We start from the raw sequence: 27,456 nt of genomic DNA on the forward strand, positions 1-27,456 counted from the left end.
GATAGAGCCTGCCAGCTTCTCCAGGGCACCATTTCTGAAAGCCCATCTCCACTGAATGTTCTAGCCCCGAGGAGAAGAGAACTAATTGTTTGCATCCGGAATGACCAGGTCCTTCTCATGAACTTGCTGTTGGAAGGGCTCCTTCCTCGTGCGGCAAGGAGAAGTGTGTCAGATGCTACACTAGTGACTTCAGTGCTCCTTGTGGGGTCCTTCTCCAGGAAGGAGAAGTGGTGTTTTGTTTTGGGTCCTCCCAGACCTGTGCTGTACACCTGGCTTTTATCAGGCAGGTGTTCTCAGAGTAGCAAAGAACTCATCCACCTCCTTCACAACCCTTCAACACCCCACCAGAGATGTTCGTGTCAGTGAAAATTTGCTTATAGATATCTGAGCCCAGATTCTAACTCAAAATTACATCTAAACAAAAGTATCTTTTCTCATCCCATTGTTTTTTTTAATTTAGCATAGCACTCTGTCTAGACTGTAGCATTGCTTTGTGAAACACAAATCCTACCCCAGCTTCTCCTTGGTGGGATAGGACTGTATATGAGCAGTGACACAGCAAGCAGAGGGGAACTTTCCCTTGATACAATCTTGTGTTTAAAGTGTTTTCTGCTCATGGAACACTGTGTTAACCACTATAAAAAGCACAAAAACACATCAAAAGCCTAAGAATCCATCCTTACCCATGAACCTGCTTTGTTGCCAGACATCCCATTACACAGGCTATTTCTAGCAACACCTCTGTAAAGTCGCCTGTTAAAAGATACACGTAATGGAGGATGGAGAGCCCTGTGCCACAACATGAACCATTCACTTCTTCTTGGCTTCTTCAAGGACAGCCCAATAGTTATTCAATGTAGCACAAATAAGTCTTTTTTATTTTAAGTTTTATTACACACAGTTGATTTCTTTCTTTCTTTCTTTCTTTCTTTCTTTCTTTCTTTTTTTAAGTAAGCTCTATACCTGGTGCGGGGCTTGAACTCGTGATACCTCATGAGCTCTCATGACTCATGAGATCAAGAGTCACACACTCCACTGACTGAGCCAGCCAGGTACAAATAAGTTGTCTTTTGTTTTTGTTTTAGTTTTTTTAAGAAAAGAGAGTTTTTTGTTTTTTTTTTTTTTATTAAGAAAGGGAGACTGCATGTGAGCAGAGGAGAGGGGCAGAGAGAAAGAGAGAGAGAGAGACTCTCAAGCGGACTCCACAATGAGTGCAGACCAAGGTGTGGGGCTCAGTCTCAGGACCCCGAGATCATGAGGCGAAACCAAGAGCCAGTCGCTCAACTGACTTAGCCAACCAGACACCCCCAGAACAAACAAGCTTTGATGGAGAAGAAAGGAAAGGTCAGGGGTAGGCAGTAAGGGGGTAGTCAGTGAGTGGGAGGAGTCCCCAGACTGCAGACCAGCTGGGGACACACGGGAAAATATGGTACCAACGAGTAGAGGGCACTGGCAGGGAAAGAGTTGACAACTGATGGAGAAGGGATGAGGGCAGATACTGATTGTAGTTTAGACAGCAAAGGTTTGCAAATGAATAGAAAAGAGGCAGGGTTCACCAGCCCAATGGGTTCAAGGTCAAGTCCAGAACATTCTGTCTGTCCTCCATGAGGCCAGCATGAGAGACGACACACTGGCAAGCATCATGCAAGGAACCTCGTACACATCAGGAGTACACACACACACACACACACACACACACACAAGAGCTACTATGGGTGTTACTAGCCTGTTCCTGCAAGAGACCAGGCTTTGTAAAGGACGAAACAATCCTTTTGTCTTTCTTTCTTTCTTTTTTTTTTTAAATTTGAGACAGCACTTACTTGAATGATAGGACAAGGGCAATACCACAGTGAGAGAGTTTCCTGTGATTCTTATCTGATCAGTCCTGGGGAGGCTTCCAGAACTGTCCACTTCATGAATTATGATCTGAAGCTTGCCACTTGTGTCAAACACAACCTGAACAAGAGATGCACATCCCAGGAGAGAAGGAATTTTCCAATATTCAGATCTTTGTCCTGGCCCCTTGCTGATAATCTGGTCTAGTTTCTATCATCAGCTTCAATTGCAGAATGGTTCGATTCCAGGCATGCAGTCCTGGAGACACCTGTGCTTAAAGCGACACTCACAGGTTCAAACAATTCCAAAGTTAATTTGTGTCCATGATGTCGCAGTCACATTCAAGATAACAACGGTGCCAACGGTTAGCAGATGCTAAGGTGCCTGTTGGAATATGGCACTTCTACAAAGGAAGACCAGGGTCACCAAGGTATGTCACATCACATTAAAGTGTCTTATAGATCAAACAGTTTCAATCCCTTTGTAAACTCCTTTAAGTCACTGATCAATGCCTCTTACACAAGATACAGTGGTCTCAGTATCAAGGAGAGCCTTGATCAAGAAAGCCTTAAGGTACAGGCGTGCCTTCGTGGTTTAGTTGGTCAAGCATTCAGCTCTTGGTTCTGGCTTAGGTTATCACCTTAGGGTCCTAGGATCGAGCCCGGCTTTAGGCTCTGTGCTCGGCAGGGGATCTGCTTGAGATTCTTTCTCCCTGTCCCTTTTCCCCTCCCCCTGAAATCACTCATTCTCTCTGCAAAAATAAATAAATAAATAAATAAATAAAATCTTTAAAACATACACAAACACACAAATTATTAAGCTACAGAACAAAAATGACTTATCCTTTCCTCTTTCAGATGACCTTTGCTTGAAAAGAAAGACAAGCTCCTTACTGTTGCCCCCAGAAAAGGGAGCCAGACTGGGAGGGGTGGTGTTCAGCTTTCCAGAGGACCAGCACTACTGGAGGAGGAGTATCTGGTTCTCACAGCGGCAGTACAGTCAACGACAAGCCCCGTCAGGCAACACATTTATCTTCATAGGAAAAGCAGTCATTTCAAAGCAAGAATCTCAGATGTTGTCACATCAGCCAGGACAAGAAGTCATAAAGCAGAAGGCTATCAATGCAGGAGGTACCCTGTTATCTAGACTAATTAAGAGGCGCTGAGAACGGGCACTCCAGCTCAGAGCGCGCAAGAACCTTGACTCTTTCCTCTGGGTCCGGATTACCAGCCAAGTAATCAGTGCAGTCCTTACCAGCCATCTCAGGGCTCAAGCCTCTGAGCTGCCTTTTATTCTGAAAGCTTTATGGCAAAGGCAGCTCTGCTGTTTCTCCGAACCATTAAGGAAGAGAGAGAAAAAAATAAAACAAGAAAAACAAAGGAGCAACTTCATCCATTTCTTCATTTGTTCATTCAGTCAACAAATATTCATTCTACAGCCCAGGCACGCAGCTAAGTGTGGGCTGGTCACTGAGGAAGACTCGGTCCCTGACATCAGAGCAGTTAGATTCTAATAGGACAGACAGACACCCAGCAGGCACCGCAAGCAAGAATGGGTGTTGGAAAGGGGTCAATGTTGGAAGCTCCGGCCGCAGTGAAAAGGGTAATGGGCCCAATCTGTGAAAGAAGTGGCATCCAAGTTTAAAAGAAGGCTGTGTGGGGCACCTGGGTTGTTCAGTCTGTTAAGCGCCTGCTTTCAGCTCACGTCATGATCCCAGATCCTGGGATTGAGCCCTGTGTTGGGCTCTCTGCTCCGCAGGGAGCCTGCTTCTCTCTCTCTCTCTCTCTCTCTCTCTCTGTGTGTGTCAAATAAGTAAAATCTTTTTTTTAAATATTTTATTTATTTATTTGACAGACAGAGATCACAAGTAGGCAGAGAAGCAGGCAGAGAGAGAGGAAGGGAAGCAGGCCCCCTGCTGAGCAGAGAGCCTGATGTGGGACTCGATCCCAGGACCCTGAGATCATGACCTGAGCCGAAGGCAGCGGTTTAACCCACTAAGCCACCCAGGCACACAAATAAATAAAATCTTAAAAATAAATAAATAAATAAAAGAAGGCTGCATGCTGGTCAGATGGCAAGGTAGGGAAAAAGAAGGAAACAGTAGGCACCCACTCACTAGAAGGCACCAGGTGTGTGCGGTGTGATGGATAACGTTTGTAGGACTGAAATGTCAAGGTCAGGGGGCTGTCCGTGGAGGAAAATTTGAGGTGTGGGAGACAAGACTATCTTCCAGAAGGCTCTAAGGAATGAGAGAACTGAGCAACGCAGATGACATTTACCTGAATTTCAAATCCATTTATTTTAAAAAGGTGTATTAAGAAGAGATTCAGTGAACAATAAGATAAACCGAGCCATCCCCAGAGAATCCTACAGTGATGTATTAAAAGCTGAATCACCACTTAAAGAAATATGAAAATTCTATTGCACCTATCAGTGAATTACTCGAACCTCAGAGAGAAGATACTTATGTTTAAGGTAAGGTGCCATAAGACCCAATGATTTTACATAGTTAAAACTATAAAATTCAGCAATGAGAAACTTTTTTCCTGCGTCTTCCCCTCTCAATGGTCCATGTCATATGGCCCTACTTGCACTACTTTCACTGACGCCGGCTTGGGAGTCAGAACTGTTTAAACCCTGACCGAGCTACTTGTTAACCCAAGTGACCCACGGCACGTTATTAACCTCTCTGGGCCTCTGTTTCCTCTGATAGACCCATCTCTTAGGGATGCTGTTGACATCTGGTGAGACAATGCTTGAAGTGGATGTTTCCATTTCCATTTTATTAAAGAGTAAATGAGTCTCAGAGAGGTCACATGACGTGTGGCAGACCACACAGCAAGAGAAAAGCCCTCAGACTTCACACCAGGGCCTCTGACTCACCCCGCAATTCAGTTCTCTTTTCTGTTATAATTCTGGTTTGGGTTTTTTAATTTTGGAGTAAGGGGTGGTGGTGGTGGTGGTGATTTTCAATGGTAAATATAATTAAATTTCAACTATGATGACCTTTTCCTGACTGTGGAAAATAATAAAAGTTTTTGAATAAAGACAAAATAAAGGGGGTGTGTAGCAAAATAAGAACCACAGCAAAAATAGCACTGGATGAATGCTTTAAATGGGTGGGTTGTATGGTGTGTGAATCGTATCTCAATAAAGCTGTTAAAAATAAGGAAAATTAAAATAGCCCTGGGTGAGACATGAGTAATGTGGCATTTAGGAATGGTAGGATTTTGAGGAAGTCACATTTGAGGCTCCATTTCCTTACCTGTAAAATAGGGCGCTATTCCCTCTACTGTCTTTACACCAAGGAATTAGGATAAAATGGGATCTTAAATGGTAAAAATCCATTGTGGTGCTATGATGACACTAGAAAGAACTTGAGAACAAAGGGGCTTTATTTATTAATTTCTATTGACAAGTGAACCTCCTAAAATGTATAAGAAAAGAAGTCTACCCAGGGGCACCTGAGTGGCTCAGCCGAATAAAGGTCTGCCTTAGACTCGGGTCATGATCCCAGGGTCCTGGGATCGAGCCATGAGTCTGGCTCCTGGCTCAGCAGGGAGCCCGCTTCTCCCTCTGCCTCTGCCTGCCTCTCTCTCTCCCTCTCTGTCAAATAAATAAATAAAATATTTAAAAGAAAAGAAAAGATGTCTACCCCAACTTCGCAAGCACCTGTTCATGAGGTCATCCCTTCTCAAAACACCAAAAGTCACTAAAATATCAGCAGCAGGAAGTTCTGGAAAACGGAGATCACAGGAGTTTGTTTCCCTGGAGCCCCGTTACAATGTAATCAGGAGGGATATATTCTCCCAGTGAACGGCTTCCAAATACGTTGGCACAACAGGTTGGCAGAGAGCTCTGCAGTTACCAATCACGGGGACCAAAGAATCAAAATAAACACAAATGTGGCTTGAGTTCTCCAGGCCTATAACAGAATCCCAAGTCACCCCTGATCTACTCATGTTCAAAGGTACCCAGGCTGCGCCAGACCCAGAAACAGCCTTCTTCTGAATTTCCTTCCCATTTTATGAAGGAAATGTATAATGAAATGTTACTTGTTTTCTCCTTCAGTAGAAAGACCATTTTTACCTTCCCAATTCCTAACGTGTGGGTTTCACAGAAATGAAACATTAATACCAGGGGCTTTATACACGCAAAGACAAAACACGATTTTCCACTGTGTTTAAAAGGCTGAGGTCATTTTTGCCCCAATTCCTATATAGCGGTAAGCTTAAAATCAAGCCATTTAGCTCACAGTCAGGTCCTATAAATCGGTGGAAAAAAATAAATGGGAAAGCATGCCAAAACGTAACCATAGTAACACCACAGATGCGTCAAGAAATGGTGTGCTCATTTGCTTCATTCCCCATTTCTTAAATTGGAATCTAAGTGGGGGAAAAATTACACAGAGAACACTCATGATTCTGCAAGTACCAAATTCTGCAAAACTATATTCAACCTGTCGTCCCAGAACAACAGAGCAGCTCTGGTACAGCCACAGAAGCAGCCCTAGGTGGTAAGAATCCAGAAGACCTAAATCCGACACTTATCAGTGATTTGATCTCCCCATGACTCTGTTTCCTCATCTGGACACTGGGTGTTAAAAATCCCAACCTCAAAGAGTCATTCCAAGGGTAAAACTGATCAGTAGATCAGAGTCAGGACAATGGTGGACTCGGGAGACCACCAGTCTTAGTCACCTTCAGCCTTGTTTTGTATTGGCTTACCTTGGTGCCTTGGTTTCTTGACCCATAAAAAGCATCGTAATCCCTTTACAACCCATGCGATTAACATTAGGAATTACTATTAATCCAAATGTAAAGGATTATGAGTAGGATGTAAGTTTACAGCATTCAATTCCCATGCTGAAAGACCAAAAGAAAACAGAGGCCCAGAGATTCACATTAATGCTTATCGCCACATTTTCTCTTTCAAAGGTAGTTCTGCCACTCAGCAGAAAGAGACAACCCTGGGGCACAGACCCAAGTTCCTTACACTCAACCTCTTTTCCTACTGGAGCCTTGGTTTTATTAATAAGTAAAATGAAGAGCAGGGGGCTGTTCTAGAACCAGATCTTTAAAGGCCTAAGTCCCGGCAGATCTATGACAGCTTACATTAAGTTCTGATTATCGTTTTGCAGTAGGATCTGTAAACATTAGGACTCCAGCATACCCTTGCAAAATACTATTTTAAAAAAAGAAGAAGAAAGAAAGAAAACCACTATAGCAAACAAATCACAGCAATAAGCTGGGTACTTTCAACTTCAAACGATTCCTACTGCTTTTGCTAAAAAACATTGTTAAAAAAATGTTATTGTTAAAAAAATTAAATTTCAAGCTTTGAAGGACTGGGTAATAAAGAAAAGAAAAATTCTAAGTACTAAAATCAAAATCATTCCTTCTTCTTAATTTTAAATAAAATGAAATCATTGTAAGTCTCCTCAGGACTCCTACCTTTTAATTAGGTATGTATGGTAATACTTTACTACAACTTCTGCCCCCTAGACTGACTTCTCTTCCTTCCTTTCCTTCCTTCCTTCCCTCAACACAAAAACCTTGCTTTCATAGTCCCTATGTTCCAAGTCCTGCCTTCTCAGATTTAGCCGGATCTAACGGGTTCATGGGATTTTAATCGGTGGAAACCATTTCTTCAAAAAAGATTGTGCATGAAATCCAGGTCTATGAATCAGGTCATGTTGGAGAAGAAGAAAGTCTGCTGAGGCCATGAGGAAGTAACTCACTGATCTCTGCAGAGGTCAGTGTGAAAGCCTCTGGCCTGGTCCACCCCCGTGAGTAACAGTGATGGTTAACACTTATGGAGGCTCACGCCACACCCGTACTGTGCAAAATGTGCTTACATGCCTCATCCCATGGGAGCCTCCAAAGAGTCCTATTGAATAAGTCGGATGTCCTTTCCACCGATGTAAAAACTGGCCCTGGCAAAGGACAACTAATTTACCTGCCATCATAAGCAAGTACGTGGCAGAGCCAGAAACTGAAAGCCAAGTAATTTCACCTTGCGCTATGCAACATGTCCCACAGTCACTTACAATTCCCTGGACTTAGGAAGTTGCTACGTGAACAAACCGACCAACCAGTGCTCCAGAACCAGCTGGAGAGTTCTTCTGGCTCCAATAACTTTCCACACACCCATCCAGCAGTCAGTTGCCTTAAACCAGCTACTTACAAGGCACAGCATGGCGGTAAAGGTTATCCCTTATGGTCTGCTGGAGCTCATGATCAGGAGACCCTTTCTGGAACCGCTGATTGAGGAAATGTCGCAGGTCCTTGTTCAGCTTTCCTCCTGTAGGCAATATATAAAATAGACAGAACACATCAACAATTGGGCTTCCTAGGGACTGAGCAGCTGGAGAGCTTTGTGTGGGAATGCCACCCTCAAGACATTCTAGCCAGCCAACCTCAGTCATTAGGAAGACTGACTTCAGATTTTCTTCTGCAGGCGAAAAAGCGCGCAGAAATGTAATAAAGATAAAACAGCATTGAAACAGCATTAATTTGGAGGTCCCACTTCACATCATACTAGAAGGCTCCAATAACAAAGAATTTAAACAAGGCGATTACATTTAAAATATGTGCCATAGACGCTTGCAAATGCTACTGAAGAGAGCGTAAATGGCTGAAACCTTAAAGAAAACAATGCAGCAAGAAATGACAAATTATACCATGTTCTTTGACCAGGGATCCAATTGGTAGAAATGTACCCTATGAATATACTTGTAAAAGTCTGCAATATCTCCAGAATTGTTTATTGCAGCATTTTTAAAACAGCAAATAAATAGAGAAAAACAAAAAACCTGGAAAAATCCACGAGGGAGCAACTAAGTAAAGCATAGTTCATTCATACAGTAACTACTCGAAGAGAGTTAGATCTGCATGTGTTGGTGTCAAAGGAAAATATGCAGAGTAGTGCATACGGGCTGATTTCTTTTTTTGTAAAAGGGAATAAAGAAAAGGAGAGGTCCTGTTTGCTATAAGAAATCATCACTAAGTTTTAACAACAGTTTCCTCTGGTCAGAAGGACATGAACTTGGAAATAAGGGAGAAGATGTCACTCTGCATCCTATAGACAGATACAGATATACCTTATAGAGTTTACAATCCTGTGTTGATTTCCAGAAACTAGATACATACTGCCTCTTTATTACTATTGTATAAGTAATAGTTACTAGGTGGGTCTGTGCATTTCTTTGTAATTCTCTACATTAACAAAACAAAACAATAGCTAAAAATACTATGGTTACCATACTGCCTCTTTATTACTGTTATAAAGTAATGGTTACCTAGGTGGGTCTGTACATTTCTTTGTAATTCTCTACATTAACAACACAAAACAATAGCTAAAAATATTATTGTTACAAAAATATGTCATAGAAAGGAGACGGTAACCAAAGGTTCTTTTTAAATTACAGACACAAATTATACTCTATAGGATCAACACAGAGCTTATAAATCAACTTAGCTAACATTTATTCTTAATGGAGAAAGAAGGTTCAGTGACAGCTAAAAATAACAAGGCTAAAACGGTCCTTCCACTTTTAGACAAGATAAAAATTAGGTAAGAGCATTTCTAGCCTTAGAGAAACAATGTAGCAATGCAGTATTTATGTGAGCCACAAAATCCATGTCTTCAGATGAAAACTTCCCCACGGTCAGAAAGAGTAAATCATGAGGATGGCAGTGATGGTTAAGATGGTGATATGTCTCATGCAGGGCAGGAAACTACTGATATTTATCTTAGTATCATGTTTAAAACAAGATTCCCTATTACAGATGATCATTTTAGAATAGACTAACAAAACCCAATCTGAACTATTTTATTTCAGATGTATTATGCCTAAGGTTTCAAGTGGTCAAAAGGAAAACAGATATATTTGAGTCAATCTTAGTTCATTTAATAAAGGTTCATTATAAACCAAATAATTGTTGAATAAAAAAGACAAACATTCACCTATCCACTCACCACCCCCCCGCAAAGGGGCACAGGATTTGAATAATTTACAAAAGAATATTTATGATTGACCTTTAACTACATGAAAAGATAATCAATATCATTAATTATCAGAGAAAGGCAAATGAAAGCCACAGTGAGATCCCACTCCATATCTACTAGAATGGCAAAAATTTCAAAGACTGACAGTATCAAGTGTTAGCAAGATCGTAGAACAAAATGAACTCTTACACAATGTCATTGGGCTATTAAATGGTTCATTCTCTGGGGAAATAATTTGGCAGTATCTTATAAAGCTAAGCCTTCGCTAACCAAATGACCCAGCATTTCCACTTATTTATGCAAGAGAAATGAAAATATGCACACATGCAACACAACCTGTAGATGAATCTTCACATCAACTTTACTCACTATATAATCGTTCGAAGTTGGGAATAACCCAAACGTCTATCGACAGATAAATGGGTAAGCAAACTACTGTATTCAAATAGGATGCTACCTAACAATTAACGGAACAAACTGCTAACACATACAGTATTATTCGTGCATCTAAAACGCATAATGCTAAGCGAAAGAAGCTAGACACAAAAGGCAACATTCTGTATGATTCCGTTTCTTAAAGTTTTATAATAATCTAAACTATAGTGACAAAAAGCAGTACCGCAGTTACCTGGGGCAGAAGATAGGCGGAGCCTGACGGCAAAGGTGCAGAAGGGAGTAAGACCTATGGAGCGACCAATGTCAATGTTCTGGCTTTGCAATTGTACTATACTCATGCAATGGGTTATCACTGAGGGGAAAGTGGAGAAGGATACAGCGGATCTCGTTACACCTTCCTGAGAGTCTAGAATGATTTCAAGATAAAATGTTTCTTAAAAAGGGGAACACAAGGGAAGTTTTTAAAGGGGATGCCATTATAGAAAAACTTAATTGTGACAGGATAATAGGGGTTTATACATTTATCAAAACGTATGCAACTGTGTGTGTATGCAATATATAGTGTGTATGTTACACTTATAAAAATGATTTCAAAGGTTTAAGAATAGATACATAATTACTGAATGACTATGTGTAGGCGCTGTTCTAAATGCTTAATTCTCAATTTCCCATTGGAGAGATGAACAGAAAGAAAAACAGAGTAAATCTTGGGAGTTAAGACTAAAGCTTGGGTCTAAAGCCTGGATCCACTATTTGTTAGCTGGTGAACCCAAGCACATTGCTTAATCCCTGAACCTTATCTGCAAAAATAGAGCACTGTAAAACCTGTAGCTGTGCTGCAAAATTGTCAAGAGGATTAAATGAGGTTCCAACCATGCCTGGCAAAGAGAAAGCACTCAGTGAAAGATGAAAATTGTCATGACAATGTAGAGGGGACAACTGTTGAGGTGAGGGGGAAAAGAGCTGAGGTTAGTTCAAAGATGGGCTGTTTCTCTTTTTTGAAATGCACATAAACATAAAACCCATTCTATTACTGAGAAATAGCTATAAATAAAATACGGGCATAGGGAAATTTGGATTAAAGGATATTTCTAGAGTTTCTAGAAGGGAGTAAAATTCTACTTGTGGGGGACCTGGCTGGCACAATCTGTTAAGTGTCTGCCTTCGGCTCAGGACATGACTCTGGGGTAACTGGGATGGAGCCCCGACTCTGGCTCACTGCTCAGCAGGGAGCCTGCTTCTCCCTCTCCCTCTACTTCTCCCCCTGCTTGTGCTCTCTTGCTCACTCACTCTCCCAAATAAATAAATAAATAGATGAAATCTTAAAAAATAAAGAAAACCCTCTATGTGTACTAAAATTGTCTGGACATATATATAAATTGGTTAGCATTTAGTGCATACTTAATATATTTTTGGCACTGTGCTGGAGTTGAAATGAAACCGACTGGTAAATCACTAACATTTAATAGTCACACCTGTCAACTCTATCTCTAGGTATAAGGCACCCTAGAATTCAACCAAAAGGATAACAATGTTTACCAGCAAAATCTTCATTGTTTAGGACCTAGAATGTGTACTCCCCTTAGGAGACCACAGTTGTAGACATTAGAAAGACACTGAGTCATGAGTAGAAAAGATGGTACAGAATCCAAATGTACTGTTTGAGTCAGAAGAAAATGCCAAATAAGATTCAGGATACAGTATCTCTTTTTCTTGTATAGAACTAGGTTTATACATTCTTTTCTTTTTCTTTTTTTTTTTAAGATTTTATTTATTCATTTGACAGAGAGAGAGAGAGAGAGACAGCACGCGAGCAAGCACAAGCAGGGGGAGCAGCAGGCAGAGGGAGAGGGAGAAGCAGGCTTCCTGCTGAGCAAGGAGCCAGACTCAAAGCTCAATCCCAGGACCCTGGCATCATGACCTGAGCAGAATGCAGATTGCTTAACCACCCGAGCCACCCAGGCATCCCAGGTTTACACATTCTTGTGGATCACAAGCAGGTACCCAACAACAGAAACCAAGGGCTTAATGATTGGAAGGCATTCTTAAGATACAGACACTCTTCGTTTACACTGGAGCTTTACGGTGAAACTAGCCAAGCTAGCTAAAGTTTATGGTCACCAAACTAAAACTCCTTTCTATTGCAGACGTGCAAAAGGGCAGGGTTAACGATGCTGGTGGTTAACATTTACTCTGTGTTCCGTGACATTTGTAAGTGAAAAGCCTCAACCTTCCTATTACATTAAGAATACTGTACTTTTTGGCATCTAATCTCAAATTAATTGCCAATTATTTAAGGGATATGTCTATAAATCTTCTCCTAATTGTCAAGGCAGTGAGCCAATGAAATAATAAATTGCTAGAGAGAGAGAGTGTTTGTCATAGCGTCTTCGCTTTCTTTGCAATTCAAGATTTGTTTTGCAAATGGAAAAAAAAACATAGGTCAGAAATACACGGAACTTTTTCTAAGAAAAGGATTCAGAGCTTATTTTAAGATAATTTTATAATTTCAGTGACAAATATGGGGCTGACTCTCTACCCTGGACTTGCCATGCCATTCTATTTTCGTATCAATATATCTAAAATTCTGTCTCTTTTAAATTTACAATATATCATCAGTTTATAGAAATTTAACCATGTCAACCGATACAAACTTTCTTTTTTTTAATTTTTAAAGATTTTTAAAAAATTATTTGACAGAGAGAGACACAGTGAGATAGGGAACACAAGCTGATGGAGTGGGAGATGGAGCAGACTCCCTGTGGAGCAGGGAGCCCAATAAGGGGCTCCAGCCCAGGACCTTGGGATGATGACCTGAGCCAAAGGCAGATACTTAACAACTGGGTCACCCAGGAGCCCTCTAATGTAACCTTTCTTAATTATTTTAAATGTTGTATAATATTCCATTTAAAAAAAACATAAAACTTAGGTAACCCTTGGAGAAAATTAGGCTATTTCCAGTGTTGTTGTCAATATAATAATGCTATCATAAATGGCATTGTAGTTTTTTTCTTTTAATGTGAATATATTCAGGAAAAAACACAGTATATATATATGGCTCAGTACTGCCCATAGTTCCAGACATCATTCCAGGTATTACTAGAGCTAGTCTTGGACTGTATCCCCCACAGATAAGGGGGGATTACAGTACTAGTGACAGTGAGCATTCTATCATATATATATATTTCTATGATATATATAATACACACACCTCTCATATATATATTTCACATATGTCTCATATACATATTTTTTTCTTTAACATTTCTTCTCCTGTAACTTGCCTGTTCATACTCACACATTCATTGTGCATTTCCCTGATGGGCCACCTTGTTATTTTTGATAAAATAGCCTTTATGTATTCTGGATAGGATTCCTTGATCAGTTACTTAAGTTGCAAAGTTTGCTTGTTATTACTGAAATATGAAATGATCCCTTAACCACAATCGTGTTGTTTTTCCAAACTTTCCCACTCACATGCTAGATAGTTTTCGCTAAATCAACTAGAGACATCTTTTTCAAAGTGATGGGTTATGAGGGACTCTGCTTGGTCCGAACTCTACCTCCTAGCATACAGATCCTAAGGGAGAACACTAGTCAACAGAAATCATCTTCATGGTCAAGAAACTAGGTTTCCAGAGACACTACTTTTGAGACTCTTGATTCATCCACTTCTAAACAAGGAGGCAAAATGGAACTCTCTCCATGTCGCATAAGCTCCAGAACCTCTACCTCTAGAAGGTCAGAGAATACCGTTTCTTTAGAATGAGAATTTACACTTTAATGGATTTCAAATGTTCGATGCTGAGGAAAACCTGCATTAGGATATTACACTAATCATACTTCCAGGTGATAATGCTTTTGCACACAATTTCTTCCCGGAATGATTATAGTTGTAGGAAAGATATATTTGTTAAGGTAACACAAGCGGTTTGTACTGCAGTGAGCTATTATACCAGAAAGATCTGTGTCCGCGCAGCAGTTTTCATTTATAAAGGATAGGGCTTTCTATTTAAAAACAAAACAAAACACACACACACACACACAAAAACCTCTACAAAACTATCCATTGGAATACAGATTAGCTAGTTTTATTGTCACTTAAAGTAACAATTTGGAATACATTTAATGAGTTTTGTCTGTAAAAGATTTGCTATTTGTTTTCTAATACATTTTTTTTTCTAACGTTGTTCTTACTGTACAAGTAATCTAAATTATGGGGGAGATAGTATTTAATGGGTCCAGAATTTACTCTGGAGGCAATGAAAAGGTTCTGGAGGTGGATGGTGGTGATGTTTGCACAGCAGTGTGAATGTACTTAACGCCACTGAACCACACACTTAACATGCTTAAAATGATAAATTCTTTGTTATATATATTTTACCATAATAACATGTCATCTAGATTAATGACGAGATTTGAAAAAAAGTACGACAAAGTACGACAAAATTAAAAATCAACTGAAACTTCATTAAGTTAAAAATGAAATGGAACTTTCATTCACGTGCTGATGCTATATGCCTTGTGTAAACACACACACGTATACACACAGATACACTTATGACACACTCACACATTTGAGGAGATGCCTTCACTCATCCAATAAATATTTATTAAGCACCTACAGCCAGAAAGTCGGTGGGCCCTGGAGATACAGCCCAGTAACACAGAGTGCCTCAGCAGGAACTGACACATGTGTTTTAGGAAAAATGAACAGGGCTGGCCTCTAGGCAGAGGTCACTGTTAAGATGAGCAGTGAAGGAAGACAAGACGCAAGCTGGCTCTGCAAAGTGTAGGGTAACTAGCATTCTGGGCAGAGGACCCGCAGGTGTCAATGTCCAGAAATAGAAAAGAGGCTGGTGTGTTAGAGAAAGAGCACGGCGCATGGACAGGGGAGGCACACAGTGAGGTTAGAAAGAGAAACTGGGGCAGATCATGCCTCGCTGACCCTAGTAAGGAGCTGGCCTTCTCTTCTAAGCTCAGTAGGCAAGCACTGAAGGGATGTCAGCTGGAGAGGTAAGGAAGGCCTGCTGTCCATTCTGAGATTCCTCCTGCCCCTGTCGTCGTGGGTCGGGCACAGAGGGTGGTGACTGGGGGCAGCCAACATTGCTGATCACACAAGACCAGAAGTGGCCTGGACCAAGGAAATGGATGAGAAGACGAAGGGCAGAGGAGCAGAGAGGAGAGGTCATTTTTTTTTTTTAAGATTTTATTTATTTATTTGACAGAGAGAGATCACAAGTAGGCAGAGAGGCAGGCAGAGAGAGAGGGAGAGAGAGAGAGAGAGGAGGAAGCAGGCTCCCCGTTGAGCAGAGAGCCCGATGCAGGGCTCGATCCCAGGACCCTGGGATCATGACCTAAGCTGAAGGCAGAGGCTTTAACCCACTGAGCCACCCAGGCGCCCCGAGGAGAGGTCATTTAAAGCTGGAACTGACAGGGCTTATTTGAGGGATGGAGGAAGATACCAGATGTCAGAGAGGATGTCAAAGTGACTGCAGGGTTCAGGCTCCGCTGCTGGTGACCACGTGGGAGCAGAATACAGAGTCCCATCAGACACCTGTTAAATATGAGATGCGGAGGACCATGTTATATATGAGGATTTATATCCAAATGTTCCAACAGATCATTCATAAGCATTTTCAATATAGCCATGCTCAAAATACAGGTTTTTTTTAAAAAAAAGATTTTATTTATTTATTTATTTATTTATTTATTTATTTGACAGACAGAGATCACAAGTAGGCAGAGAGGCAGGCAGAGAGAGAGAGGGGGAAGCAGGCTCTTGGCTCAGCAGAGAGCACAATGCGGGACTCGATCCCAGGACCCTGGGATCATGACCGGAGCCGAAGGCAGAAGCCCAACCCACTGAGCCACCAGGCGCCCCTCAAAAAACAGTTTTAATAATACATGGTACTTCAACGTCTCATTCCATCACAACCTATTAACTATTACCAATTAGTAAGCATATCAATTGTTTCTACTATGATTACCCTCCTTGGATAAGATCTATCTGTATTTGATTATTTTCTCACAATCCTTGCAGTGGAAATGCTAGGACATACGCTATAGAAAAGATACAAATTCTCCCCCCAAAGACTCTATCAGCTCCCCTTGGTCCAGCTTGATTTTAAATGGCTCCAAAGTAGCAATGTAGATTCATCATTATATTTCAGTTTCAAGTTATCAGACATTTTAATGTCTTTCTTTTTAAAAAAAAATGATTATAGGGGCGCATGGGTGGCTCAGTCATTAAGCAGCTGCCATTGGCTCAGGTCATGATCCCGGGGTCCTGGGATCAGGCCCTGCATTGGGCTCCTTGCGCGGCGGGAAGCCTGCTTCTCCCTCTCTCACTCCCCCTGCTTATGTTCCCTCTCTCGCTGTGTCTCTGTCAAATAAATAAATAAAATCTTTTAAATAATGATTATAAATAATGCTGTAATAGAAAACCTTGAATATGTATGTTTGCTGAAATCTACTAGAAGTGCAATTACTAGAATAATGAGCATGAACATTATTTTAAAGACTCTTCATACATATTGACAAACCACTTTCCATAAAGGCTTTTACTTAAGTCTAGAAGAAGTACCATATCACTCATCTGACAATTACAGTGTCAAAATGAAGATTATTTTTCCCATTTTAAGAATGCATTTTTTTTTTTTAATGATCTCCATGCCCTCCATGGGGCTCGAACTCAAAACCCTGAGATTGAGAGTAGCATCCAGACATCCTTAAGTATGCATTTTAAAAAATTTTCCACCAATAATTCAAACAGATGCCAGCACTATATGATACAAGCAACATGGATGGCAAAAATATGTTTCTTTTCATTTTAAGAAACCAATGGTCACAGTGAGAAAATTTATGTGGAGAATGGCCTGTGGCCAAATAATGGAGGAATTTCATTATCATATGTATTTAAGTAAAATAAAGAAAGAAACAAAAGCCTTTGCTTCTAAACACACACAGATTGAGAACACCCCATGTGCCAGGTCCTACAGAATTACTTCCCAGCCTGCTTCTGCCAAATGACATGCAAGCCTTGGTCACAACCGAGGATCAGCCAAATTTTTCTATGGCATGCCAAGGGTCAGAGAGTACATATTTTCCACCTTGGGACCATCTCTGGCCTCTGCCCAACTACTGAAGTTTGCCCTTATAGTATAAAAGCAGCCACAGATTAAATGTAAAGAAGGTTTTTTCCAATAAAACTTTATTTACAAAAAAAGCACAGCAGATGTGGCCCACTGACCGGTGTCTGCTAACTTCTCCCCCAGCTGCTGGCCCCGAGTGTCCAGGTGACCAATTCTCCTCATATAATTCTTAGAGTCCAGGGTACTCATTGTGTCTGAGCAGCCTTACCCAGAAACCTGTGCTTCCGGGCTCCACCCAAAGCTTACTGAATTAGAAACTCTAAGGGTCCAGTTCAGCAATCTACGTTTCAACAAACCTTCCAGGTGATTCTAAGACACACTGACACTTGTGACCAACGGTCACTAAACCAAAGAAATGCTCCCCCTAACAAAGCGCAAAGGACTCCAGGAAGGTGGGACGTCATCAGACGTGCAGAGATGGAATCTACTCCCCTCATGGCACAAAGACAGGTGTTCTTTCACTCGTGTTGCTGTAGAACATAAAGAAAAAAAAAAAAAAAGAAAGGAAAGAAAAAAGAGGCTGCCAGGTAGATTCATGTATGCTGATGAAGCCTTATAAATCACTATTTACATTGAACTCCCCACATGGAGGAACACAAAACATTTTGCTCCCACTTCTGGGCATCCACTTTATTATTCTTTCCTGCCTGTCTTCTCTCTTCTTTTTCTCCTGGTGAATCTTTTTATAACAAATTTCATCCCACAGAGAGAAGAGACTTGAATTAAGCATGGGAAGAAAAGCACGGTTTAAATTCCATCATCTCTATTTTTTCTTTATTTCTAGCCTTTTGTGCCTCTTGTATTTTTTTCAGTTCAACTCGTGTCATAGAATAACATCTGTTCAGGAAAAAATAAAAGGTTGACATGGGGAAAGGCAAAAGACAAGCCGACAGGGGCTTATGGCCAGCTCTCCTCAACAAGGCTAACGTCAGATGTCTCGACACTCAGAACCTTGCATGCAATCTGAAGACAGTGTCCTTCAAAAAGACACTGGATTCTTTTTTTTTTTTTTTTTAAGATTTTATTTATAAGTAATCTCTACACCCAACGTGGGGCTCAAACTCATAACCCTGGGTCAAGAGTCGCATACTTTTCCAACTGAGCCAGCCAGGTGCACCCAAGAAGACACTTAATTCTTAAAAAGACATCCCATTGAGATCTAACAACTCTGCTCCAGTGGCCGCCTGGACTCCAGCAATGCCAGCAAGCATTTACTGATCACTTTCAACAGGCCAGATACAGTGCTAAGTCATAACTTTACAGTCATTGCCCTAACCCAGTGAGGTTGGTTCTTTTTCCAATCCCATTTTACAGAAGAATAAACTGAGGTGCACAGGCTGCCCCATCACTCAGGTAATTAGGCATAAAGGAAATATATTTAAATATAGAAAGATGAAATGGGAAAGAAAGATGTTAACAGCTGGTCGGGTATAATCAATCATGGCATCCATTATGCTCTTTTTTTTCTTTTTTTAAGATTCTATTTATTTATTTGACAGAGATCACAAGTAGGCAGACAGTCAGGCAGAGAGAGAGGAGGAAGCAGGCTTGCCGCTGAGCAGAGAGCCCAATACAGGGCTTGGTTCCAGGACCCTGAGATCATGACCTGAGACAAAGGCAGAGGCTTACCCCACTGAGCCACCCAGGCGCCCCTATGCTCTTTTTTCAATGGCAGTATGGGTTTGATATTCTCCAAAACAAAAGAGTAAAATAAAATGACTAGGTTTCTAAAGCAGTTAAGAACCACCATACCACTAGAAGACATTCATGTGAATCTCGGTATTAAAACCAAAGACTGACTTCCCATAAGTACAGTCACATAGTGCAGTTGTCCTGACACCCTCTAGAGGTTCAACGTGTGTAGAAACCCAAGAAACTGACTTCCAAAGAACATTCGGCCAGGGGGTCTGAGCAAAGTTCCTTCCCAGGAACCAGCACCTGTCCTCTGGGCTCTTAGGGCACTGTTGACAAGTAAGGTATTTTAAATGCTTTTATGCAAATGCAGAATCCCATCAGCATCCCACAGCCCAGGACATCCATAGTAATTAACACAGCTGTGCCCCTTCCCTGCAAGACTTAGCCCAATTTAGTCTCAGACAGAAGTGGATAATCTGGGTCACAAACTATATTCTAATACAGTCTGACCTCATTCATGCAATAGTAGGCTGGGGCCAGAGTTCCAGGGGCTCTGCCCTAGATACCAAGAAATCTCATACAAACGGGGTGACAGTTGAGCACGCCACTCGGTTTTCTCTTGGATCCTGAGAACAGACACCAGCAACATCCCATCATTTGATGTGTCTGAGCTTTGCACAGCTCCTCTCTTCAAAGCTGGAGACAAATGAGGGAATCACAAGGTCCGAGACAGGGGAGAATGGACAGGAAAACATGTCAGGCTTCAGCAGGATTCTAGCCTAGAGGCAGGCAAAATTTTTCTATAAGGTCAGGTCAAAATTTTTCTACTTTAGGCTTTGCAGGTTGTAAGGCCTATGCTCCAACTTCTCTGCTTTTTTAGCAGGAAATCAGGGCTAGACAATAAGTAAATGACTGCATAGCTATGTTCCAATAAAGCTTGTTACAAAAACAAGCAGGAGGCTAGATTAGTCCCATAAGCTGTAGTTCGCTGGTCTCTCTTCTATGTCTCTCATAAAACATGTTACACCTTCTAAGATTTCCAGAGGTGTACAGGTAGCTCTGGGTGTGTGAACCGTTCCCGAGGAAAAGGAGCAGGAAACTAAGCCACGGGTCTGCGCTGATGGGGCTTTCACAAAAATACTCAACAGGTGAAAAATATCCATCCCCACATCCTCTATAAAGTGGATTCATTTCACATGTTTAAAGACCTGGATAGCCTTCAGAGAAATTTATCAAATGACTCCTGGGATAAAATCTGTTACTGGCATTAGTCTCCAGTTTATACAAATATACAGGATAGAAAAATGCATGTATTATAAACACAGATTTCCCTTTGATGGTTGTAAATTTCATGCATTATCATAAATTACTTTTCTGAACATTATCCCATTCAATCCTTACACAACCCAGTGGGAAAGGTGGCATCATTCCCACTTTAAAACACACGAGGAAAGACTTTCCCCGTGCAGGATTAGAACCAGATGTTCTCACACTCAAGTTCTACACTTTCTTTTCCCTCTCTATCTGTGTGACTCCAAACAAGGTGCTCATCCAGCAGTAAAGAAGGAAACTTTGTTTGATTACAACTGTATACTGAGAAGGCGCCTGGGGGCCTCGCTAGATTAAGCATGCCCCCAATCTGGCTCTCTGTTCAGCAGGGAGCCTGCTTCCCTCCCACCCGCCCCCACCCTGCCTGCTAATCTGCCTACTTGTGATGTCTCTCTGTCAAATAAATAAATAAAATCTAAAAAAACAAAACAAAACAAAACAAAAAAAACAAACCATGCAACTCTTAATTTTGGCTCAGATCATGATCACAGGGTCCTGACTTGGAGCCCCATGTTGGGCTCTGTGCTCACCAGGGAGTCTGCTCATTCTTCTCCCTCTGCTCCTCCCTCACCCCCCGACAAATAAATAAAATATTAAAAAAACAAAAAAAGAACTGTATACTAGTATTCTTCACAACTGTCAAGGTCATGGAAAAACAAGGGAAGATGAAGAAATTGGTACAGACTAGAGGAGTCTAACTAAGATATGGCAACTAAAGGTAACATAGTGTCCTGCACGGGATTCAGGGACATAAAGGACACTAGTCGGGGTGTGGGTGACTGGTGAAATCTGAGTCAAGACTGGAGTTAATGGTAATGTACCAGTGTTAACCTATTTTTGACAAATGGACCATGGTCATACAAGGTGCAGCATTAGGGAAAATTTCCATGAGATTCAGGAACTCTCTGCACTGTCTTTGCAAACTTTTTGCATCACAAATATTCTAAAATAGAGTTTATTTATTAAAAATATATACAATAGGGGCACCTGGGTGGCTCAGTGGGTTAAGCCTCTGCCTTCAGCTCAGGTCATGATCCCGGGGTCCTGGGATCAAGCCCCACATCGGGCTCTCTGCTCAGCGGGGAGCCTGCTTCCTCCTCTCTCTCTCTTCCTGCCTCTGCCTACTTGGGATCTCTGTCTGTCAAATAAATAAATAAAATATTTTTTAAAATATACCTATATACAATAGCTATTATGAATGTGGCTGTGTGGTTGGCTCTGGACTACTGCATGTTGCAATCCCACCTAGGTCAGAATTCTTACAGAGACTGTTGTCTCTGGGTTGACCACAGCTCCCGTTTTCAGAACATGGTACATAGCAGATCTGGTTCAAAAGTATTTGGAAACTTTCTTACTTCACGGGTGGGTCATGGGAGATTTTTAATCTCCATAATTCCGTAAACAATGAGTACTTTCACACTCGACTATTTCACTCCATCTCACTGTAGTCTTCCGGCTGTTATTCAAAAGTGATTATAAATAATGGGGCCATAAAAGCCATTCACTAATTAGGACACTCACTGGCCATATGCCCCCCTCAACAATGGAAGGTGATTTATGTAAGGCAAGCCCCTCGCATCTGCCAGCCTCTCTGGTCCCCTATCAACGTTGCTCTTAATGGCCATCTTTTTCTTGACTAGAAAACAGACTGACGAGCCGATGTTTTCAAGCTTTTTAGGTTTTATATACAAGGAAAGAAAAACAAACTCAATAAACCACTTCCTGCCTTGCCATTTCACATATCCAGAGAAAAGGGGGGAAAGCACAGAACACAAACTAGATAGGGTCAAAGTCCCAGCCATTGGCATAGAATAGGAAAGATCTAATGAAATCCAGGGACAAAAGACAGAGCCAACCAAATCTCATTCACTCAACTCATAAGACACAACTCATACAATATACACACTGCAGCCTATTTAGCATTCATCAAATGTTTCTGATCAGGAGTACCACTAGCATCGTGGGCAAAATAATTTTATGTTGCTGGGATTTACCCTCTGGACCTCAGCATCCCTGTTCTTGGCAGTTCAAAGATAAATACTAGAAGTTTTCCCCAGTCACTGTACCAACCCAGGGAGGACAGGCCCACCCCAGAGGGAATGGGTAAATGAATAGCAATCAGGGACAGCTCATGCTTAAGTCTTGAATTTTTTTCTATTTCAATCCAAGAGCAGATTCGAAAAGAATATTGCAAAAGGACCCATGTTGGGGATGGTAGCAAACCACTAAAATTATATGTGTTACATGCACCTGCTTCCAAAAACATACATGTCTTCTAGGATAGGGCCGCTCACCAAGTGGCCACTGAGCTCAGTGTGGAAATCAGAGATTTGAGCTCATCTTCACAGGGACTCAGCAGAGGTCCCCTCTGACAACTGTCACTCTAGGAGGCCCTCCATCAGTGTCCCTCCCATGGTTTTGCTTGATTGCATTCATATACATATCATCCTTTGAAATGATTTATTTTCCTTTCTCTTTATTATCTGTTGCCTCTCCCACCACGAGTTTCCTCGGAGAACTAAGCCTATCTCAGCTTACAGGAAGAGTTGTCATAGACTTAGCACCTTTGGAGACGTAGTGACAAACTAAATTAAGAGATGAAGGATGATATTCATTAAAATGACACAAGTGGTAGCTAAACCAGACCCAGGCAGACAGGCGCTCCCATTTTGACTTGGACATTAGTTACCTCTGTGTTCCTGGGCAATTTCCTAAATCACTCAGTCTCAGTTTCCTCATCATCAAGAAAGTGGAGATAATGACAGCACCTACCCAAACAGGGCTGTCCTGAGGAATACGTAAGAACACGCAACATAATGGTCACAAAATATTAGCTACCCTTTCTGTCATCATCTGACTTGAAAGAAACGTATTTCAAAAACACCTTTCATGTAATTCTGTTTGTTCTCAGAGAGGGAAATTTTTTTTTTAAGATTCATGACTACAACAAAATGCATAAAACACACTAGTCAAACAAGCCAGCCTTCCCATCTTGCTAGACTGCAATTCAAACCTATGTGTTCAAACCTATGTGTTACCTCCAGATTGCTTGCACACTCCCCCTTCTGCACGTAGCACACTGTGCAGGTGAAGGTGTGTGATTTCCAGGTTGGTATGAATGAAAACAGTGCAGATTATCAAACAACTACCCTCCGCCACACGTCGAGGCTTCTGGAGTTCATTTTTCATCTTGCCATTTATTTATATGCTTTTCATATGTACAGCATACTGCTTATTCGTTATTTTAATGTGGATCACCCTGATGGCTACTGATGTTCATCATCATACGTTAATGGCACGTCTCTTCATTTCAAAATTTCTCTTCACGTTGTTTGCCACTTTATTTTTTTATTAGATTTGTCTTCTTGACATTGACATAGATAAGACTTCCCAAAACATCCTGCATGTTTGGAATGCACACTGTGAATATCTTCTCCCAGTCTATGGCACATCTATTCACTTTCTCGATGATGTCTTCTGACGAATGGAAGTTCTGATGGTTGATGGAGTCAAATGTATCCATTTTTACGTGTTTTTTTTTCCTCTATTATTCATTTGTCACAGATGATTCAGAAATAACTTGATGAAGTAGAGAGAGCTCTGGGCAAGGGTCAGGAGACCCAGATTTAAGATAAATCTGTGTTTTGTTTATGTTTGGCAAAGTCATTTGTGAGAGTTCGTTTTATCTGTCAACTCAACTGGGCCTCAGGGTGCCCAAATATTTGGTCAAAAAGTATTCTGCAGGGGCACCTGGGTAGCTCAGTCGTTAAGTGTCTGCCTTTGACTCAGGTCATGATGCCAGGGTCCTGGGATAGAGTTCTGTATCAGGCTCTCTACTCTGCGGAAAGCCTGCTTCTCCCTCTCCCATTCTCTCTGCTTGTGTTTCCTCTCTTGCTGTCTTTCTCTGTGTGTAAGAGAAATAAAGAAAATTTTTTTTTTTTTTTAAGTGTTTTGCATGCTTCTTTGGGGATGCTTTTGGATGAGTTTAACATTTAAATTGATATACTGAGTAAAGCAGATCGCTCTCCCCTGTGTGGGTGGGCCTCACCCAATCAGGAGAAGGCATGGGTGTTTTGTTGTTGTTGTTTTGATTTTTTTTTTTTTTTAACAAGCTGATCCTTCATCGAGTAAGAGGGAATTCCTTCCACCTGAGCCCTGGAGCTCAACATCAGCTTTTTCTTGCCTTTGGACTTTATTGGAAACATTGACACTTCCTGGGTCTGAAGTCAGCTCACCTCTGGAATGGAACTAACACCATCAATTCTCCTGGTTGTCAAAATTGTATCATCAACTCTCTTGCATCTCCAGCTTGCTAAATGCAGGTCTTGGAACTTGTTAGCCACCATAACTGCACAGGCCAATGTCTTAACCATAAATCAATCTCTCTCTTTCTCTCTCTTCACATATATACACCCTATTGACTCTGTTGCTTTGAAGGACCCTGACTATACACCATCTCTACCTCTTCTAGCTCCAAAAAGTACGTAGCATTCTGGTAGATTTTTAACAAGTGTTGCTAAAGTTTCTAACAAATTGGCATTGTTCACAAATCTGTAAATGCAGAGGCTGGATTCAACAATCCCAGAGATCTCTTCCCATTCTAAAAATCTGATGCTTCTCTTAGTCCCAATCTTTGTAATCCAGCAGCACCTTCTCTCTTAGGCGCCCTCCTCCAAAATTAGTTTGGCTGAGCCTCTCAGAAACAGTGACCAAATATCCTCCTCAATAATCAGCAGTCCTTCTAACAGGCCCCCAGATACAGACAAACCTGTTCTGGCTTGTTTGCCCCCACTGCACAGAGCCAAGGCCAACAGAGTTGAAACAGTTCAAAGCCGACTATTTACTCACAACAGGACTTTCAGCCGCTGAATTCTCTCGTTTCTCCTATAAACACATCACTTATGGACGCGCTCATCCCACTTTGAAGACAAACATTTTAAAAACTGCAACGGAGATGCCAAATGAGCCAATAAACCCAATTACCGACTGCCACCATCGGTCAAGCGAATTCCTGATGCGCCACAGTTACCAAAACATTGACAAGGATCCAACATTTGTCAGATGAACAAATGGAACCATCCCAACACCTCGGCCTTTTGGGAACCTGTGACACCCTCTTTCTCATTGCTTGATTTCAGAGCCATCCTCAGGAGAGGAAAATTTATCTTTAGAAATTAAAGTGACTTTAAGTAAATTTTGCCGTGCCTTTTGAAACGAACCTACACCCTAGAGAGATGCCAAACCACCACTGAGAATTCTTGCTTTACAGTAAGCCTTTATTAAAATTAAGTAATGGGGATCGGGAGTTACAGTGAAAACCTGAAGGTATTCAGTTTGAGGGGGTTCCCTCGCCAGGCTCTAAAAGCAAAAGCAGAGAGCTACACTCTCCTTGGGTCGCCGAATGTTCCTTACCAACAGGCAACCAGCTAGGCTTATTCAGAATTTAAGTGGTCGCTGGATATTCCCTCAAAAGGAGAGACCTGGACCTTGTTGAATGTCAGAAGCATTTGGGGACATATCTAAAATAATACCAGGGCTCGGCCCCCATATCAGACAAATTAAGGAAGCGTCTATCAGGAGGGACTAGGTGTTGCTGTTTACTTTTCATTCCCCTTAGTGATCCCAGTGTGTAGCCAGGGTTCGAAGCCTAACCCCCTTCACTGATCCTGAGTTCTCAGGGGACTCCATGATTATGAGAGTTCTCTATGCAGAACCTTCTGTTTATAGACTGTGCTCTCAGATCTCTTAAGACGAAGTGCCTTGAGCTTCAAAGTAGAAATGTAAGAGTCTGAGCCAGTAGCAGGGCGGGGAGGAAGGAAGAACATCAAGGGAAAGGGAGGTTAAAAAAAAAAATACAACCCTCTAACACCCTCTTAAAGTCACAGCCCTGGGAATTTAAATTGGGTTTCTACCTGGCCTGACTGGGGAAGCAAACTCAAATTAGCTGGGTAGAAAATTCATCTCAAAGGATCGGGGGCTCCCGGTGACCGGACTTTAATGTCCCTCACTGCAGCTCAGCACACTTTCTGTTTTCACACCGATTCTTGAGAGAAGTCATGAGTTACTTATACTGAGTTTGAAGAACACACAGCAAATGGAAAGGGTGGGACAGGGCTAGGGGCACCGAGGTTTCCGGCTGGCTGTAATGAGTGACAAAGGGCAAGGTGAGAAAGGGGGTGCTCACAGTGCAAAGGCAGGACTTTCCCACACCAAAATAAAAACACCAACGTCTTCAAAGTGCCACAAGCTGACTCCTGACGTGGAAGAAAGCACCAGCACATTTAGAAAAAGCTAGAGAAGATCCAAGAACAACTAGAAGGCTCCCCCAAATTAAACACAACTCAAATGTGACGGCTGTGAATGGAGGAATTATTGTGTTGATGGATTCCACACTCCTACTAACATGGAACCATGTGCTCCCTTAAAAGGCTTCTTGAAGAACCAGCACCAGCTGATAACTTTGAGCCACTCATCTATCCTGATCAAGCCCTTCAGTGCTCATAGGAACAGTCGATTTCATTTAATGAGATATTATTCCGCCACTGGTCAGAAATATAGGAGCTACAACGATCATGTCCTCTCTCCAAAAGACTCCCAGGGGATGAATGAAAGGCTTCAAAAATGTTCCGTCACCAAACTGAAAATAATTAAGGCCAGCAGAAAACCCCATCTTCATGCAGAAACCAGAATATTCCATAAGGTGTTTCTCAAGTGGCTTATACTGGACATCTTACCCTATTTATAACCTTGATATGCAGGCTTTATTTATATATACTGAAATCACACTGTAATCTTAAAAGTTCAAGCAAAGTCAAATTACAAAAGTAAAGCGATAACACTTTCCTTCCTTTTTCTTGTTAGAAGACGACCAGCTTAACATTTGCTTTTCTCCCCGTAATTAGAAAGATTCTGGAAAGAGGAAGTGTAGTCAAACAGGCTTGAGCATAAAGGAGCTTAAAAAGAAGACCTATATATAAAAGAATAACAATGAATAAAAGCTCCATTTCTCACTTGATAGGTATTACCTGCTTGAAAATTAAAACGCACTTTGTGGTATCTCTAGAGAAGGGCTCCTGTTCCAAAATGAGGGTCTAAT

General features: G+C 41.4%; 1 protein-coding gene across 18 annotated transcripts in view; it reads right to left on the bottom strand.

The window, feature by feature from the left end:
* MAGI1 (membrane associated guanylate kinase, WW and PDZ domain containing 1) overlaps positions 1–27,456 on the bottom strand; it is a 631,665-nt gene that overhangs the window by 242,773 nt on the left and 361,436 nt on the right. For all 18 annotated transcript variants that reach the window (XM_032359452.1, XM_032359374.1, XM_032359366.1 and 15 more), the window contains exon 2: positions 8,023–8,139. In XM_032359452.1, coding sequence (XP_032215343.1) covers positions 8,023–8,139 — 117 coding nt within the window. The remainder of the gene's footprint in view (positions 1–8,022; positions 8,140–27,456) is intronic.

This window comes from Mustela erminea, chromosome 1 (assembly GCF_009829155.1).
Source record: "Mustela erminea isolate mMusErm1 chromosome 1, mMusErm1.Pri, whole genome shotgun sequence".
NCBI lineage: Eukaryota > Metazoa > Chordata > Mammalia > Carnivora > Mustelidae > Mustela > Mustela erminea.